General features: G+C 39.8%; 1 protein-coding gene across 3 annotated transcripts in view; it reads left to right on the top strand.

Moving 5' to 3' along the window:
• The first annotated feature begins 402 nt into the window (after positions 1 to 402).
• Positions 403 to 20,665, top strand: part of LOC135259151 (hepatocyte growth factor-like) — a 30,726-nt gene continuing 10,463 nt past the window's right edge. The window contains exons 1-9 of one of the 3 annotated variants that reach the window (XM_064343150.1): positions 403 to 543; positions 3,224 to 3,392; positions 6,595 to 6,707; positions 7,247 to 7,361; positions 13,637 to 13,779; positions 15,215 to 15,335; positions 17,836 to 17,954; positions 19,348 to 19,513; positions 19,943 to 20,076. In XM_064343150.1, coding sequence (XP_064199220.1) covers positions 495 to 543; positions 3,224 to 3,392; positions 6,595 to 6,707; positions 7,247 to 7,361; positions 13,637 to 13,779; positions 15,215 to 15,335; positions 17,836 to 17,954; positions 19,348 to 19,513; positions 19,943 to 20,076 — 1,129 coding nt within the window. In that variant the 5' untranslated portion in view covers positions 403 to 494. Of the gene's footprint in view, positions 544 to 2,166; positions 2,342 to 3,223; positions 3,393 to 6,594; positions 6,708 to 7,246; positions 7,362 to 13,636; positions 13,780 to 15,214; positions 15,336 to 17,835; positions 17,955 to 19,347; positions 19,514 to 19,942; positions 20,077 to 20,665 lie in introns of those variants that run through there. The other 2 variants (XM_064343151.1, XM_064343152.1) reach the window with 2 other exon arrangements.

A 20,665-nucleotide genomic window follows, 5' to 3' on the forward strand; every position in this document is an offset into this window, starting at 1 on the left:
ACCCTATAAAAGTAGCTTCTCTTAATTGTGTTTAGAAAATACATCGATACATCATTGTAGTTTAAAAAACATCATGTTCGGTGGTGTAAAACTAGTTACACACCAAAGTATACATGTGTCAGCAATCGTCCTATATTTGTTCCTCAATGAACAGTCCTCACCAAAGGAAATTACATGCATCTGGTCAAGCATCTCAGCCCTCGGTGAAATAAACCCGCTAAATAAACAAACCAGCTTGTTTGAAACTGGAAGGAAAGTGGGGTTGAGTTTCCTTTAAGTGCTTCGCTTCGGGGGAGGGGTAACGGTGCGATATAGTCGTATTGAGGGTTGAGCAGAGGACGGATCCTTTCCAGTAAGGGGGCATCTTTGCTGTAGTAAGGATTTTTCCAGTTAATCATCCAAGCTAATGGTGAGATCAGACCTTATAAACAGACGCAGCGCAGCCAGAAGCTCAGTGATTCGCAAACCTCGGAATACCTGTAACAAAAACGATAATGTGGATTTACAAGGCGCTATTGTGTGTGGCTTTTGTAGTTTACTCAGGTAAGTTTTCAAAAATGGGTATTTTTCAGATGCGCAAGTCATTGGTTTATTCATTTATTTACATCGCACGTGTGCTTTATATTACAAACCATATTTCTAAGAAGTTTTTTCCTGAATTTTTTTCAGAATTTCATTTTATTTATTTATTATTTTATTCCGGGTAATAAGGTGTTGGAATGTTTGTTATATTATTATTTGGGGGGGAAGTAGCTATATAGCCTATCATGCTTGGCGTGACATATAAACTGACTTCTGCATATAGGCTATCTGTGAAGTTTTTCTGATGTCCAGATGTGCCAGTGCATATCACCAGGAAAAATTATTGCAAACAGACATGTAACCATGATAGTAAACTGACATCGGATAAGGAAATCATCTGCACTAGGCTACTACGCACTCTTCAATGGGGAAAACATCCTTGTCATTGTAGTTTAAATATGGTGAAGTTTCGTATCTTTCGTATTTACTTAGCATTAATACATTGGCAGCGCAAAAAGTCAATTTCACAATTAATTCGTAACGGAAACGGTTTGCCCGTGGCTCGAAACTGAAGTTTGTGGCTTCTTTGGCAGATTATCGGGAGCGGTGCGTGTGACTTCAATGCTGAACCTCAACACGCACAAGTAGCCTACAAATCGCATCACGTATAATATCATTATTTTCATATTGTCTTAATTATCGGTTTGGGTTATTAATGAATCACCTGCGTTCACGGAAGAAAATGATTTCTCACATCAAAATATCAGTTGAATACATAGCATAGGCTATGCTTTGTGTAGAACGTTGCCTGCACGTGAAGTAGCAAACTTGCACAAATGTAACTGAAAACATATTGTAGAGGGTTGTTCGTCCGTGAGTCGGAGCTTTGCATTCAAGCAAAGCCTAAACTTACAACCAACGTTTCAACCAAAGCCTAAACTTACAGCCAGCGTTTCAGCCTGCATTGCATATCAATGTTGTGTTGCAAACTTTTTCAGTAACTGTGACAAATCGTAAGATTTCCATTCGTGGGAGGCTTTTTATCATTGCCAAGGGAGACAAATTAAATTCATATATTTGCCTCCAAATATGCGGCTGTACACTAACCCTTGGCAACGAACCTAAGCTGAAAGAACGGACAGAGATCAACTTCAACTGTGAACTGAATTTTCTCTGGAGAGCAATCGTTTTCAGGTTTTCAGGAGGAATCTGTACGCCCGTGCGAAAAGAAATTACATCATAAGCAATTAGCGCACCGCAACCCGACACAACAGCTGCAATCCGGAAAGAACAACATTTAAAAAAATTATTAAACCTACCGCGCTGTAGGCCTATTACTGGGGTTCATAGCGATCTTTAGACTGCAACAAGTTAGAGGCAGCCCCTCTTCCCTGGCCTATCATTTGAACGGAAAGGTTGTCACGATGTATTGATTTGACGATTAATTACGGCAATCTCTTCAGGTAATCGTTTGCCAATAAAAGAGAACGTAAAGCCAGTCAAGTGTCATTTGTGGCAGTAAAATTGGCCTACAAATGTGGCCCTAATTACATTTACAGCTGCACCGAGAAAATGGGATGGCTTGGAATGCTACACACCAGGAGGACAACCTAAAGTGAAATCTAATTTTGAAGCCAACACTGCCGATGACATAATAAATAACCCAGTGTGATGGCTACCAGATGTGATCCAGTATAGTCCATTAATAACTGGGTTTATTTTAATATTGTTTATTTTGCCTTAGAACTGAAAAGCAGGTTTAATTCTTTAAGCATGACGGTTAACAGATGCTGTGGTGTGTACCTTTGGATTTGCAGTGGTAATGTTTGTCTTTAATATGACTTTTCTCAACAAAATTATTTGCATTATAAGGTTTTCATTTATGTCTCAAATGGGGATTATGAAAATACAACAATAATAAGTCACAGGCAAAACTGAAGTTTAAGAGTGGACTTTTAGTGTTTTATAGGTACGTACTACTGCCCATGGGTGGGCAAAAAATGACTTGATTATGGATAATTGATTAATTGGGTTAGCTCATGGGAAGTGAATGTAAAACGTGGGGAAAGGCTGGCTGATCCAGTCTTGCTCACTTGGTGCTTTGGGAAACCTGGCAAGAAAAGAATGAAGTTATGCCAGACAGGAGGTCCTAGGTTCAAGTTCTAGTGGGCTCGCTGACTCACTTTGAGAGTGAAAATGAGCTGCTCCTCAGTCCATGCTTTCTGTGTTCAAGGAGCAAGATGTTTACTCGCCCCCAGTGAGCGAGCCCAGATGAGTCATTACTGAGTAACATGACAATTGATGTATGGCGCTGTTTTTAACATCAAATCACCCTTTCTTAGAGTGAAACATAAGTGAAACACTGTTCTGTTTTGAATATGTTTGAAAAATTACAATTTGAGGGATGGCATGCACATGACAGAGAACATTTTTACAAAAATATTGTTTCTTTCAGGGTGCTATTCCTGTTTGGGGGAAGGGTGCTATGCTTTGAGTTTACATGTAAAGAACAGTTGATGAAATATTGCATGATGTAAAAACTGAGCAGTCAAACATTATGGGATGAGATTTAAACTCAACAATCCCTTCCAGCTGATTGAGTAGCACAACTCTACCAGGAGCCTAAGTGGTACAGGTTAAAGCTCCAGAACTGGGCTCTTTTCTGATGTGTTTTTCCTTCCATGGTCTTCCATTGTTTCAGAAAGCAAGAGGAACTTTCTTCAGGACTACCAGAAGAGTGATGGGGTACGCCTAATCAGACCTGATGGCTCCTATCTGACAAAGAGCAAGCACCTTAGTGTGGTCAAGTGTGCCCGGAGATGTAGTCGGAACAATGAAATGAAAAACAAAGAAAAAACATTTACCTGCAGGTAGGTTTGAAAGTGTGGAGAGTCCTTTGCTGTACGTGTTTTATGACAGAAAAGAATGGAAATACACACTGATCCAAATAAGCTAGATGCAGCACAGAGGTAACACATGTGCATACATACAGCACATGAACAGATATGTTTTCTATTACATGTTTTGATATATGATATTGGGCCGTTCTTTGTTACCTGGAATCTGTGATACATAATGATTTCTGCAACATATACATAAACACACTCTCACTTCAGGTGATTATAAAAGATATACAGAGTGAAGTGGTCAGTGTTAAATTAACTCTTACAGTGTACATGTGGTTCCCATTGGAGTCATATAAACTCTGTTAGAGAGTGGAATTAGCCCTGGAAATTTTACTGTATAGGGCATAAATATTTGATTTCTTTCCTAAAGAAAATAATCCTGCCACCTGCTAACTTTTTTAATCAAAAGCCAAAAATTGTAACTTTGATTTTTTAGAACTTGGCCTAAGTCATCAAAAAGGCAACAGACTGGATATGACCAAGCTTTTGTTACCATATCTTAACCCATTTGAAGCAGCAATGAGTTGTCCAAGTGTTTTCTGGCCAAACATGTTGCTCACGTATGTTAAGCAATATATTCACATCGCCTCATGTTTAGGAGCTTTCTATTGCTCAAATACAATACACAAATGAAAAAAGGTGGAGCAACAGATAAATATTTACTAGCTGTGAACATGAATATCCTCAAAATGTTGATAACTTTCAGCTACAGTTTAACTGATGCTGTTTACAGACATTGAATGGTTTACACAGCGCCTGTAATTAAGGGCCTGAATACACTGTAGCCACAGCCATGATTTTATCTGTCTCCACGCATGAAACAGGGAACCACTGGAGCAGCAATCATTAAAGTCAATTAAGTCAGCTTCCATAATTCAGTCCTTAATTCAGTCCTTGAACTGATTATGAACTTAATGCTTGTTTGGCTCATGACCACTCTGTGTTAGCTACTGTACAGTAGACAAATGTGGTGAGTGACAACACAACTTCTTATCTTTTGTGAACATTGCTGTGTCTCAAAGCAACACTTCCCCTTCGCATATCTTCTTCATAACAATGTTTGTGAATCCTTGATATCAAAAGCAGTGATTTTCACTAGCATGCAGCTAAAAGGTAAAAATTGTAATTTGAATATCAACCGCCCGGTTGTTTCATCTCCCCATAAGCAACAGAGCTTTTATCCCTCATATCAACTTTTCTATGATGGGTTCCATCCACTGTTTGGTTGCAAACAGTAGTACTGAAGATACTGGTTGTTTGTTGAATGTTAACTATACTGATACGGTTGTTCACAGTACATCTTCTGTGGATATGAACTATATAAGGAAGTACATGGCTATTTAATTTATACATTTTGTTTTTACCATTTAGAAATTAAAGCGCTTTTTATATACAGCCCCCCATTTCAGGAAACAATAATGGTTAGGAAACATTAATGTTATGTAAATGAAGGTAGTCAATTATATCCTTAGCACGCAATGACTGCTTGAAGTCTGTGATCCATAGACATCACCAGGTGTTAAGAATCTTCCTAGGTGATGCCATGCCAGACCTGTACTGCAGCTACCTTGCCTTGCCTTGTCTTGCCTATGTTTGGGATCAATGCCTTGATGTAGGATGAATCACCATCCAATGAGTTTGCAGGGATTTGCTTGAACTTGAGCAGATAAGATGCTTCTGTACAGTTCAGAATTCACTCTGCTGTCAGCAGTTAAATCATCAATGAAGACAAGTGAGCCAGTACCTGTGGCAGCCATACATGCCAAAACCATAACACCCACACCACCATGTTTCACTGATGAAGTGGTTTTCTTTGGATCATGGGCAGTTCCTTTTGGCCTCCACACTTTACTCTTCCATCACTCTGATGCAAGTGAGTCTCTGTAGTTCTGTTAATGCAGTCTTCTGTGGGCAGTAGTCTTTGGCACGTCTTTGGCACATCCATACCTGAAGAGTGTTTCTGATCTGTCAGACAGGTAGGTGTTAGGGGCTTTTTATTCATTTTATGGTGAGAATTCTTCATCCATCAGCTGTAGACGTCTTCCTTGGCCTAACAGACCCTTTGCGATTACTGAACTCACTAGTGCTTTCTTCTTAAAGGCGTTCCAAACAGTTGATTTTGGCAAGTCTAAGGCTTGACTTTATTTAATATGTTTTTTTATTTTTTATTTCTCAGCCTCATAAAGGCTTCCTTGATGTTCATTGGCACAACTCATTGGTCCTCATCTTGACAAACACCAGTTACAGACTCCAAAGGCAATCAAAAGCTTAGAATCAAGACTAGATACTGAAAGCTCTCTTATACCAGCACTAAGAAAGCAATTAAACAGGTCTGACTAATCAGAAACACTTGTGAACCCATTTGTCCCAAGCATTATGGTGCTCTGAAATGAGGGACTATGTATGAAAAGCATTGTTAGTTCTGCATGGTGAAACCAAAATGTAAAAAATGTATAGGAAAAGTATGTCTTGGTCCGAAACATTATGAATCTCCCTGTAAAAATGCAAGTCACTGTGTTTTACAGTCAGTAAGTGTCTCTTGTACTGTCTTTTTAATAACTTTAGTTGCCTGATACATTAGCCGGTTTAATACTCACAATATTGATTACAGTAGACCAAAGAAATGCGGTTGATATTTCCTTTTTTCAGTTCATTTATGCATATATTTGATAGTATCTGGTCTGGTTGACAAATTTTATATATCTATATATAGTTGTATGGAAACAGTGTGTGGTTTCTGCAAAACAACAAAGCAGAAAATGTACTTTTGATGTCCATGGATGCCACACTAGATAAAGGAAGGGAAAGCATCCAACACTGGTGTTTCTGGAGTGGTACTGACAATGTGGATATTTCTGTAGATCGACCAGCATTATAGCTGGGTTGATGAGCTTGCTGATTCAATATGAATTATTGTACATTTCACAGGGAAATCACAATTTTTCTACAGCCTTTTACTGTTCCTTTGCCTTAGTTATCAATGAAGGTAGTTTTTATGGGGTTCATCCCCACTATTTGCATCCAAAAATCCCCAAGTTAAGTTAGATACACCGTAACAATTCATGTAATGGTTACTCAGTGTGTCCTTGGCTTACTAACTCCATCATTATTTTCAGTGCTGTAGATGGCAGAACTAGGTGTCCATCACAACTTCCTGTCTCCACAGAGCATTCCACTTTGACCAGAAAAACAGGAAATGCCATTGGCTCTCCTTCGACAGCCACACGCCCAGCATCCAGAGTGTCCAGGACTTCAACTTCGATCTCTATGAGAAGAAAGGCAAATGTTACTATTGGCTTCGAGTTTGAGCTAAAATTGACAGGGCAGTTGCAACCAATTAACCATGAGTTTTAAGATCAACTTGATCAGGTCTGGACTTGCTGTTCCATTTTTTATCCAGTTATGTGGTCAAGAGATAAGTTGATCATCATTTCCCCAACATTTTGCACTCTGTTTTTATAGAAGAGAAAGCTAAACACCCTGGCACAGGTGCAAAATTTAAATTTGTTGATGGTGAACTTGAAGTTGTTGAGAATCCCAGGCCAAGTGGAAATGTTAGTGGTAATCAGTCAATATTTGTTTTAAACACAAGACAGTTCATTTTCCGTTCTGCAAATTGTCAACAAAAAAAAACTTCTTAGTGCACCTGTTATCCGTACATCACAAGCAATAATATTTAATATATTTAATATATAATTAGATTTAGAACTAATAACTAAGTGACATTTTTCTTGTGAACTTCATATACAGCAAATGCTTCATTGTCGATGTCAGTGGCCTCATGAGTCCTATTTTTTATTCTGGCTTCTTTTTCATAGACTATGTGAAACAGTGCATCGTTGGTACTGGACTGAACTACAAAGGAAATAGATCTGTCACAAAAACTGGAATCAAGTGCCAAGCTTGGGCTTCTACAATACCACATGATCACAAGTAAGATTTTTGCTGTTTTATTGCACTGCTTTGCTGCTTTGTAAGTATATTGTTGTAGGATTATTTCTACTTTAGTCAAGAATTCATGATTGTAATGTTAGTAGTTTTGTTTAATCACCTGGAATGTGCAAGTGTTATGTATTTGGGAAAAATATGTAATTTTATATAATATTTCAACATTTGAAATAATCCCTTAACAAAAAGTAGGGCCTCAGTAGTTAAGCAATTGATATCCTATGTGATATGGCTTGTGCAGTGATACTGTATGACTGAATTTGCACTTGAACAGCAAAGACAAGTTAACTGTATCTTGAGGTTCGTGTCATCATTTTTAGTGCTGTTAGTGCAAGCAAACCACACAACAGAATTGAGTATTTAAGAATCCCTAATGTGCAAGGATAACAAAAACCGGAGCAAAAATAGACTTCATTGAGTTGGAACTTGTGGAAATGCACCTACCCCACACGGATACTGAATTAACAGACAAGTTAGCTGGCTAGGAGGAGGGGGCGCGTGAGTAAACAAATTACCAAAAGGAAATAAATCAAATGATAATGTCTGGATGTGTAGGACACATGGAGGGGTTCGACAATATGATAGAGGATTTGCCAAATTATGTGGGAAGAGTTGAGCAGTTTTGTGTGGCTAACAAAATAAGTGACAAAAGAAAAGTTGCTGTGCTGCTAAGTGTAATGGGGGCTACAACCAAGAACTTACTTCACAATCTCATTGCGCCAGCCAAACTGGCTGACAAAACCTTTGATGAGATAACAGAAATGCTAAAAAACCATTTAAACTCACCACATTGACTCCTGCATTAGAAATAGCCACATCAATGGATGCAGGCGAGTTACAGGGCAAAAACACAGAAGCATGCTCAGTGCACAAATTGCACACCAAGTGAAATGACAAAACACAGACTTGTGGTTGTGGTAGATGTGTTAAAAAAAAAAAAAAAAGTCACATGACCCTGCCGACTGCTGATTTAAGGACTGTAAGCAGTGTAATAGAAAAGGACATATACAGAAAATGTGTAGATTAAACCGTAATGACCGACAGGCAAATAAACATGAAAAAGGAGACAAAAAGGAACACAAAGTGCTTGAAACAGTCTCTAATGATTCAAATGAAGAGAATTTGTCAGAATCTGTGCAGGAAACTGACAGCGATGTGATATGGTTGACACCCAAAATAAATGGAGTGCCATTAAAGATGGAATTGGACACTGGGTCAGCTGTATCTATCATATTCTACAAAGATCATGATAAAATGTTATTAAGCAATTGAGTTTCGACAGAGCTTCAACATTTAGAAGACCAAGGAATTCTATCCAAGGTGGATCGGTCTGAATGGGCAACGCCCATAGTGCGTTGGCAAAAAGACAAGTGACAGAGTATGCATCTGTGGAGATTTTAAGGTTACAGTAAACCTTACAGTAAATCTACTAATACATGCATACCAGTACCCACTCCCACACATAGAGGACATTTGTGCATCCTTAACGCACGTTTTTCAAAGATTGACCTTGCTCAAGCATATTTGCAGATGGAAATGGAAGAATCATCACAAAAGTACCTGACAATAAATACCCGCAAAGGTCTGTATCAGTACCACGGACTGGTATTTGGCATCTGGTATTTTGGCATTCCAGTGCCCTGGAAATATGGCAACGCACCATCGGACCAGGTGCTACAAGGTATCTTTGGCACTCAGTTATTTAGACTATATTATTGTGACTGGACCTGTCGATGATACTAACCTGACAAACCTTGATGTAGTCTTAACCAGGCTAGAGAAGTATGGACTGAGAGCTAATAAGAATAAATGTGAGTTTTTTAAGGACTCCATTGAGTATTGTGGGCACATAATTGACAGAGAAGGCCTCCACAAAATGCAAGAAAAGATTGATGCCATTCTCAATTTTCCAAAGCCAGAAAATGCGAGCCAGTTCTGTTCCTTCTTGGGCCTCATCAATTATTATCATAAATTCCTGCCTAATCTTTCCACTGTGGTGCACCCACTGAACTCACTGCTGCAACAGGATGCCAAATGGAGGTGGACCAAAGACTATGTGCAGCCTTCAACACAGCTCAACAACTAATAACGTCACAGGAAGTATTAACACATTATGACCCCAGCCTCCCTTTTATGACTAGCACGCGATGCTTCGCTATATGGCATTGGTGCTGTATTATCACATAAGATGACGGATGGATCAGAGTGACCAATTGCCTTTGCATCTAGGTCTCGAACTGCTGCTGAGCAAAATTATGCTCAAATTGACAGGGAAGCTTTGGGCCTGGTATGGGGGGTGAAAATATTTAATCAATATCTCTATGGAAAACATTTCTCGTTGATCACTGATCACCAGCCCCTAGTATCCATTTTTAGTCCTCAAAAAGGTGTTCCAGCTATGGCAGCTACACGGTTGCAGCGTTGGGCTTTCTTTTTAGGAGCTTACACATACACTATTGAGTATAAAGGTACTAAGCTGCATGGAAACACTGATGGACTGTCTCGCCTCCCACAAACAGAAATGACTGAAGAGACTATGGATCCTGCTGCAGTCCTCCACGTGACACTGATGGAGCCTCTTCCTGTTACCAGTGCCCAGGTGCAAAAAGAGGCGTTGAGAGATCCTATCCTGGCTAAAGTTTATGATTTAACCATTAATGGATGGCCTGCTCAAGGAGAGTACCTGAGTACTCCAACTGGCGAGACCAACTGCTAAGGATGTATCATGTGGGGTACACATGTTATTGTGTCTCCAAAGCTGCGTGCAAGAGTTTCAGTTCCACTGCACGAAGGGCATCTTGGTGTAGTCAAGATGAAAAGCCTCCCTCGGAGCTACATGTGGTGACCTGGCATAGATGCCCAAATTGAAAATTTAGCCAAGACCCACATAGGTTGTCAGCAGACCTAGCACCAACCTCAGACAGCACCTATGGGAGTGGCCTACCACACCATGGCAGCGCAAACACATAGACTATGTTGGACCATTTTTCAATCACATGTTTCTCATAGTGGTCAACATTTAAAGTGGCCTGAAATCTTCGTGGTGAAGAAGGCAACAGCCACTAAGACAGCGAATCTGCTGAGAATGCTGTTTGCATGCACAGGCTTACCTCAACAACTGGTCAGTGATTCCCATGGGAGGAGTTCCAGTACTTCATTAAGAAGAACGGAATAAACCACATTACTTACACTCCTCACCATCCTGCCATGAATGGACTAGTGGAACACTTTGTCCAAACATACAAACAGTCCACAAAAGCAAGTAGGAAGCAGGAGATGCTGCTGAAGCAAAAACATGCATGCAATGACAGGTCAGACATCGGTAATTTTGCTCATAGGAAGGAGTTTGAGGTCATGCTTAGACTTATTAAGACCGGACATTTGTAAACATGTTCAGGAGAAAAAATTTCCTGCCACTCAGACACAAAGGAAACTGAGAACCTTCGATATTGGACAGAGAATGCTGGCCAGAGACTATTTGAGTTCCCAGCAGAAATGGCAGTTTGGTGAGATACTGTCACAGACAGGTCCCCTGTTATACACTGTAAGTGTGGGGCCCATCGTGGTCTGGTGTAGGCACGTTGACACCCAGAGGGCTCAGATACACCCCATTCCTCGATTGGTTTTGCCTTCATGACACCAGATTTTGGGCGTGATAATAGTGACACTCAAATCCCAGAAGCTGTCAACTTTGCTCCTGAGAGTACAAATGTCTTTGAACCCCCAGTAGAACGTTACCATGAGAGAAATCACAGAGCACCTCAGAGACTTGAGCTATAGTTACTGTACAGACAGTTGACTTGATTGTTGATTGATAAAGAGAGAGAGAAAGCAAATGTAAACATTATGGTTTGCATGTTACATGTTATAATGATGTTGTACAATTGGCTGGTTCTATAGGAATTACCTGTGAGTGTGATGGGAGTTTGTTTTCATTATTGCAAATCAGATTGTCCCATTTCTTTGCCTTTAAAAACAGTTTGATTAGCACTACAGCCAAATGCTTATTTCATCATGGAGGATGAGCAAGCATGTTATGAGAAGCTCCCTAGGAACCCCAAGCCAGATCCTGGTATTTGATGTTCCATCTCAAGCACACCTGATGCAACTAATCAAGGGTATGATTAGTTGTGTCAGGTGTACTTGAGGGGTAACACATGAAATACTTGGATCTGACTTGGGGTACCCAATGAGAGATTTTGGAACCACTGTTCCTGGCCATCCGGTCCACTAATGTTTTTCAGTCACATGGTGTCTTGCAATGGCTTTCTTGAAGAACAATTATAAGGCAATTGTAAAACCTGTTTTTGATACAGTTGTATGGGCATGTAGATATCAATGAACCTGACATTCAAATATGACAGGAAAGTAACTGATGCCAATAATAAAAGATGTATTTATATGGGTCTTTCAGAAGTGAGTTAAAGATAGTCGCATGTAAAAACTGTTTAAATTAGGTTGTAAGTGAGGAGGAGTGTTTAAGTATTTAATTACACAAAGCACAAATAAGGAACTTTGTAAAGTTAAAGGTGTTGAAGACGCAGGGTTCATTATAGGTGCAAATACCTTTCAGCATTACTTGCTTGCTATGAGATATTTATAGATGATTTATAGGGTAGTGGAGAAAAGCACTAAAACTCTAAGGGTTGGCATATATGGATTTTTTTTGTATGCCTTCCAGTTGTTCTTTCCATTCTGCAGGCACATGGCACGGCAGTATTTTTCTCTGAGAACTTACTTTCCTCCCTGTTTGATGTTGGTGCCAGTTAGTTATGTGCTTCTTATCTCCCCGTGTGTTATCACAAACGGAAAATGACTTTTTAATATTTAATTGTTTCAAAAAGTCAGTGGAATGTCTACTCCTTAGCTGCTTGTTTTACACACCTATTATGTTTCTAGGGAAAAATAATGGTATCACCATCCTCCAGTGCCAAGTTTTCAAGGACCCCCCATCTTTGAACCATTTGTACTATACAGTTGGTCAGTGGAAATTCACTTGAAAATGAATGTAGAAATATGAGAATTAAATGAAGTAATTGAATCTAAAGGCAATCCGATTTGTTAACTTATCAGCTTGTCTTATGGTTTCTCAGGTCATTTGTGAATGTTTTGTGTTAACATACTGTAGCAGTCAGAAAGTAGTTATACTGTAGGTCATTTACCAATCAGTGACATAGAGGCTTTCCGTAAACAACCTCTGTTTCTTGCATGAATGAAGTGGTAGCTTGACTACTTCAAACATGCTTTTTGTTCATAACATGCATCCCTGACCAGTGTTTTCCATACTCTCAGTCTCACTTCATCAAATCAGTTTCAGATCAATTTATCTAAATTGCAACAGTATCATCCCAGATATGAATGCTTTTCAGAAAGTATTCCAGAAGTGTACCAAATGGCTAAGCTAAATCTGTTAATGCTGGCTACCATGTTCAAGGCAGTCAATGCCTGAAAGTCTGGATAAGGAAACTAATTTTTCTGGATGCTTCCCTGAGAGGGAGTGAAATGCTTTCCATTGTAAGCTTCATCAGGAGGTGTCCACTGGGATTCCAGGGAGTCTTGCTGCATCTCATAACAGATTCTCGTTCCATTTTAACATACTGTCTACTGGCTCCCTGGCAAGCCACTGGAATCCTTTTGTTCTTGACTGGCTAAGTCATTTACCCGATCTGAATGTAATTGAACAATCATTTCTAACGCCGAAGAGAAAATTAAAGTCAACTAATCTCTTAAACAAGCAGGGGCTCAAGATGGCTGCAGTTCAGGCCTGCCAGAGCATCACCAGAGAAGGTACACCTGCTGATGTCTATGGGCACAAACGTCAAGCAGTTATTGCTTGCGGAGGATATGTGAAAAAGTACTATACATGACTTTTTTAACATATCATTAATATGTCCCCAATGTTACCGTGCCCTGAAATGTAACCACATGTGACTTGTTTGATTACAAATTCAAAACTGTGGAATACAGAGCCAAATCAAGACAGAAATGAGTCTTTGTCCAAAACATTATGGCGCTCACTGTATGTAGTTTGTCCCATGCTATTATTGCTACCAAGAGAGTTCCAGTCAATGTGCTTGTCCAAAAAAGCATGGGACCAGAAGTCTCTTGAGGGTTGTCTTTGTTGAAAGTGTTTTTCTCCACAGTGTCCAAGAAGGCTCCACGGAATGTCAAAGTGGCATGAAAAATGAGATCAATATCCATCCAGCCGTTACAGTGTTATTTGCGAACCCAGTGGACTCATGGGTCTTTTCTCTGCTCAGTTTCCAGCCCACAAGGAACAAGAGAAGGGACCTTCAGGAGAACTATTGCCGCAATCCAGACAACGAGACCACAGGGCCTTGGTGCTTCACAACCGACCCCGAACTCCGGCATCAAACATGTGACATCCCCCAGTGCTCTGAGGGTAAATCTTCGCATGCAATGCAGAAACAAAGAACCCTGTGTGGGTACGACAGAATTAATAGAATATACACTGGGAGCGTAGAATATCTGAGTATTTCAGGATTGTCTGCTGCTATTAAGCAGCTCCTAGAAATGATAATAAACCTGAGTAGCTACCGCCCATTACTTGAGTGCATAAAGAATTTAGATTTAGTCCATTAGAACACCAGAGCTTCCCATGTACAGCCACTTTTACATTTGGGAGAAGACCCATCAATTTGCCTTAAGCTGCTTTTTGGTCTGAAAGTAGAAAATTGATTTTATCAAGCCCTAAATCAATTTATTGCTGTTAGTGAGTCACGTTCATATGTGCATCATAAAAGATAAATATTGGCTTTTATGATTTTTTAAATGCAGCCAAGGTGCATTTTGTATATATCTCAGCTGATACCATGTACCTTATTCTGAATTAAGAGCAGTTATCTTTCATCTCATGTCCATTACTCATTTTTGTTTCCATTAGGCATATATACAAAATTGGGAACCAACATTCTACATCAAACAAATGTAACCTAAAGGAAACATGGTTTCTGACTAAAGTCGTGCATGCGCTGCTAAATTAAGGGCAAAATTTTCCACTAGATGGCAAAAAAGGCACCATAACAGTTCTCTGCAAATGAGGTCACAACTCGTTTATATTTCTTGTTCTTCAATCTTGTTTTTGTGCTTTCTACTCAGTGACTATTTCAAGGACTTTGAAAGCGTTGGCCCAGATTAAGTTCAATGCAAAGTATCTTTAGCCATCCGCTATGAGTTTTAGAAATTTGTATGCCACAGAAAAATGCATTGTGGTTTGACTGAATCTGTACCCTTTGCTCTAAGAGTTCAGAGGTGTGGTTTCTTTTAATATTGTACAAAACGACCAAAAGAGGAAGATACTGTGAATGAATGGTTGAGTCTGTGGAAAAAAGGAACAGGATGTGCTTTAGAAAACAGTGACAGTGCTAAAGTGTTGTCTTTTGTCAGCTCTGGGGGGGAAATAAGCACAAAATTTTTTGTTAATGAATTAGTTTCCCGTAATCAGAAACACAAGACAGGATAAATTCGGGTTTCACAAGAGTGACAAACTTAAACATCTGTTTTGCGTGCTCTCCACTCTTTTTCATATTATTGTGCGTATTTTAGTGAGTCATAGTAAACTGCAAAAACAGAGATGTGACCTTTTCAAATTTCTTATTCATTTTTTGCATGCAATTCTATGGCAATTATCATATAGTCAGAACAACTTACATGGCAAATATTCCATAATGTGCATATGTTTGGTTTTATTATACAGTTCACATTCATAGCTATATTTAACCAAATGATTTTACTGTGGTAAAGTAAGAACAAAAATATGCACATAATCTTTTTTCATGTCAGTGGTGACTTTTTCCAACTTTTTTCTTTCTATGCAGTGGAATGTATGAAATGCAATGGGGAAGGGTATAGAGGCCCCCTGGACCACACAGAGAGCGGAAAAGAGTGTCAAAGGTGGGACCTAATGGAACCCCACAAACACCTCTTCCATCCCAAAAGGTAGGAAAGAGGCACCTGGACATACATTATCACTGGCATAAAATGAAATCCAGGACTCTTTTAAACCCATCAGAGGGGTGGCAAAGGGTAATTCCTCTTGTCTGCTTGGCTGTGGATGAATTTTTGCTGCTTACATTGTTCAGCACATTATATTCCATACCATGCCAGAAGTGAACTTAATCTTCTAAACAGAATGTACAAAAAAAAGAACATTAAACGTTAACTAAAATTTGTCAGCTGAAGTCAGAAGACTATAAGGGGATCAGGAGGGTCACAGGTAGGAATCAAATGTATTTCAACAGAATAAATTAGCTGGGATACACAAAAACTGCCTGACAGGAGGTCATGATGTGTACAGTACTGTTCTATTAGTTAATCAAGGTGGCTTTCAAAGGGTGGTTTCTCTTACAGAGGGCTGCTAGATAACTCATTCAGTTAAGGTACCGCACTGGGGGTGCATGGGTGATACTCCTTCCAATCAAATCGGAAGCGTTTCAGTGCCTACCGTGGCCTGCAGCTCCATAGGGTGATGCGCGATTGCCGATTGTGTCGCCCAGAGTATGGGAGAGTCGGTTAGGGATCTAGCAACCCCCGCTAGTCGATCAGGCGCCTGTGGACAGCTTGCAAAAGTCGAGTGTGAAAGGTATTCTTCCAGATCCGATCTGTGCAGCTTAGTCTGTGGTGTGAAAAGAAGCAGCTGGCGACACCATGTGTTTCAGAGGAGAATCACGGATGTCTACACTCTCCTGAATCGACAGTGGGATTTTGCAGCATGAATGCAGCTACAGTTGCAGAGGATCAGAGATGCTCAGCCTGTTGCCATGTTGTGTGCCAAAAAAAGGTTTCAGCTCCAGATGTTTATAGTTAGTAACTGTCTCACCACAAACAGCTCTGTGTGCATGACATTATTATATAGTATTGTGCCCATGGGTACGCCATGCAAACCCTCCGGTGTTTCATAGTGCCGGCTGTTGGCCCGAGCCCTGTGGGTAGTTATCCATCTCCACTCTCATCTGTTACATGCTCATCAGAGCGTTTCTCATTACATCGCTGCTGCCAACTTTCAGTAATCCTCACCACAATACCTATGAGTACAGTTAGTAATCCTGCCAAAGTCCTTGAGTACATTACAAAGTCATGACAGACAAATGAAGAATTCAAGAGAAAAACACATGACGGACACTGGTGGGGCATGGTGTGGTGCTGTTTGAATAAGCTGCGACCGTCCAACACGCAATGGAGAAAGGCTAACCACCTTTGTGGTGGTTTCCTAGTAGGTTCCTACAACGGTAATTTTGTAAAAGTGTTTTGTAGAGTGAAGGCGGAGGAACTGATTTCTGCTTTCCATTTGTGACATAGTATCACGTTGTGCACAGCGAAGATAAACTCACGGTGCACTAAAGTGTGCACAAAATGAGAGATTTATCATCATATGACATGCCTGATCGGTGACAGTGGTCACATGTAAATGTTGGATTGCACTCATGCAAGCCACAGTGTACATTCTGAGTGTGTGTGCGGCAGTTCTGGCTGAGAAGTAGTGACTGGTTAATCTTCAACGCATTTTCCTACTGATGGTTATATAATATGGGCTGCACATGTAGCCCATATTACACTGTACCCTCGGTTTTCCTTTATTAAATTGTAAGTCTTATGTTGTAAGAGAAATTTCATTAGGTACTAAGTTAAATAAGCAGCATTTGTACACATATAATATTCAGTTTTGCTAAATTATGGAGTTTGGGAATTTTATTATTATATATGTAACAGCCTTTAATGTGCTGAATCAAAGGAAATAGCATAAACAGATATGTTTTGGAATGTTTTTTCCAGCTCCTTAATCAGGCCTTGGGAACTGACACTAACATCAACATTGCATTTTTTCCAAAATACTTTTGACTTGGCCCCAAAAACTAATTTGTCACATTCAGAAGATGACAATAAATCTAAACATTTAATTTTCCATTTCTTTCTGTTCATAAATTATGGTTTTCACACATATGTGTGTATGTGTGCGAGATTTATGTTTATGCAAAACTTATAAAAAGGTTAATTCTGAATTACTCATAGTGTGCATAGTTCAGCCAGCATTTCTCAATATCATTTTGTTCCAGGAGTGTTTGTCTTTTTATCTTTCGCCATGTAATAAATAGCAAAGAATACCATAACAAATGGAATCAGCGTGCAATAACATTTCATCAGCAGGTAATTTAAAGAGGGGAATTAAGAAGGGGAATTCCAATATGGACCATTCTTATGCTCTGAGGAACTGTGACCCAGTGTTTCCTTTGTATGACTTCACTGGAGTCCCAGACAGCACTCCTCAGCGATGTGTGTTTGGATAAGGCGGCCCAATCCTCACCCCTGCGTTTATCCAGGCTGATGATTTAGAGGCATCTAAACCACATTGTCTTTGTGTGCACGTGCATTTTTTTAGTGTAATACTTCAGCCAAAAAAAAAAAACTAATGAGGGATGGCCACGCCCCTTTCCTTTCCCAGGTACCCTGACAAGGGTTTGAGGGATAACTTCTGCCGCAATCCCGACAACCGCCTTCGCCCGTGGTGCTACACGCTCGATCCCAAGACCCCCTGGGAGTACTGCAACATTAAAGCGTGTGGTGAGTCGGCCAAATTTACTGCTTCCCCTTCCTGTCCTTTGGTGCTCTCTGTTGCTGGCAACCCCTCCGGAATGTTGTTTGTTAAAAAGTGTGTTTCACAAAAAAGGAGTGGTGGGTCTTTCACCAGGTCCACTCCTATCGTTATCTTAATAGCCATGGTGCAACATATTTATTTGTTGAAACCCCTCCACTATCTAGAGATAATCCACCTTAGCACTGCAGTTTGATCTGTAAGTAATCTCCTGACCCTTCTCAAAGACAAAATAGGAGTGTCTATTACACTTCAGCCTCCACCTTCCTCTGGCAATGATAAACCTCAAGGGCTGTTTCAATGGCATGCAATCCGCTCTGCAGTTCTGGTGTAGTTTTATCATTCGTTTTCATTAACATCATGTCAGAGCCGCTTATGATGAGGAGAAGTGATTAAGTGTGGCAGAAGCTTCAGGAGCTGGTATCCTGATAACCTGTCTAAAAAAAAGTCTACTTTGTCCCAGACATTATTAAAACAAAGAGGTCTGTAAAATAAAGAAATGGATTGTTATTTATTTTTTGCACATTTCTTTTTTTACTTGGGCAGTCACAAATACAAACAAACTTGCCAAATATATTTCCCTTTCAGTGACCCTTTGGAAAATGATGCTTGCTCACAGCTTGTATATTGAACATTAAATTTCTCAGGTTCTATTCTTAAGTGCATTCACATTTCGCACTTTCTAATTTTGTCTGCTTTTGGAGATTTTATAAATTGAAAGGGTCATTTTTGTTTATGCTCATGGTTTTTTTTTTTTGGTTTATTTTATTTTATTTTTAATAAAAAATTGTGTATGCTACTTCAGGTTTCAGGTGTGTTCTGTTAACCAGTCAGAATGTAACTGTTCAAGTCTCTGAGGACCTAAACCTAGTGGTGGTTTCATGTAATAAAATCAAGGCACTCTAAAAAATGTAATAAAAACTTTAACAATGTTGAAATGTGAAAAACTGGAAATGACTAACGCTGTGCCCTAACAGAAGACGCATGATTATCATAGAAAATACTATGAGAGTTAAAACACTCGTGAACAGTGAAGCCAACATTGTAATGTAACGTGTTTGGCAGCGTACACTGTAATTATTTTTGAGAATTACTCCTGGAAAATATTTTCATCCAGTCTTCAGGCCAGGGGTTGTAATGTTATTCATCCAAAGATTATTGCAGATGTTTTCCTTGGTGATAACGATATTGCCGTTATAGCCATTTCTTCTTTTGACACACTTCTATTGGATGCTGCTCTAGTTTTTCTTAACTTTATTTCATTCTGTGATGTGCTTAATTAGAGGCGATTGCCAGCATTAATCTGATTGAATTACAGTTGATGAGTTTATTGCCCCTCCATTTATTTCTCTCAATCCCCAGAGCCAGACACCAAGAATGATGCTGACGTGATGACAGAGTGCTTCCACGATCAGGGGGAGAAATACCGTGGGACGGTTTCTGTGACTCCCAGTGGAGTGCAGTGTCAACGCTGGGACTCGCAGTTTCCCCACAATCACTCCTACAGTCCGCAGAACTACAAGTGCAAGTAAGGCTTCCTGCACTAATAACGTCACACTCGTGGCTGTGTTTTGTTCTGTTGGTCTTTATATGTTATGGGAGCCATTGCAGAATGTTCAGTCTGGGGTGAAAGTTCAACATGGTAATAAAATAGTACCTTTAATATTTGCTCTTTTACCCTGGCCTTGAAATATTGCTTATTCCAGGTTCATTTATACTGTCATACTGTCCAAATATTGTCAGTAGTTTATTGTCTCTGCTTGTGAGCCTCTGATTTGGAAGAACTGAAAGGACAATCAGCCAGACTGCAAGCCCTGTTAGGACACCCAAGCAATGGGTACATCTTCATTGAGTGTTGAGTAAATTATTATCATCGGTATCATAAACAGCACTAGCTTGAAATGACTTGCCACTGTCCAGCTGGTGCCACCTGTCCTCTTGTGTGTTCCTCTTACAGAGACCTGAGGGAGAATTACTGCAGGAACCCAGATGGGGCCGACCTGCCCTGGTGCTTCACTACTGACCCCAAAGTACGCATGGCCTTCTGTACCAGCATCCCCAGATGTGGGGCCAAGACCACAGAGGCAGAGGGTGAGAACATTCATTAATCTGGATTAATTTGGAGCGAAAGTGGGATGTAGAACTGTAAACACAGCTGAACTCTGGCCTCAATTATTTAGAATGGTTACCGTTCATCATTAAATGACAAGAATTTAGCACACATTGTGAATATTCCTCGATGTTGGATGGTGAACATCTCCAGATCGATTATTTTAACTGCATTTAATGCTGGTAATTTTGCAAGTATTTTTGCTTCTCATTTTCCATTTATTATTGTGGCGTCTTCTGCAAAGTAACACATTTCAGATGTGTCCTGCTTTTCAAGTGATTTACTGCTTTGTATTTCAAAACAACTAATGAGAGGGCTATTCAGCTTGAGGGTTTGGATTAATGCAGCTCAGTTTCTTCTATTGCACTGGACCTAACAGACCCAGCGTGAATTGAAAACAAAGGGCTTGGAGTCTTTGAAAACCACACATTACACTGTGGTCTGTGAAGGAAAATATTGCTAGCCACAAATAAGGCTGATTTCAAACATGCTTAACCACCTTTGATAATCCCAAATGCAAACAGTTTTTCTTTCAGGAACCGCTAAGGAGGGGTATGTGAATGCTGAAGT

Source organism: Anguilla rostrata, chromosome 7 (genome assembly GCF_018555375.3).
Source record: "Anguilla rostrata isolate EN2019 chromosome 7, ASM1855537v3, whole genome shotgun sequence".
NCBI lineage: Eukaryota > Metazoa > Chordata > Actinopteri > Anguilliformes > Anguillidae > Anguilla > Anguilla rostrata.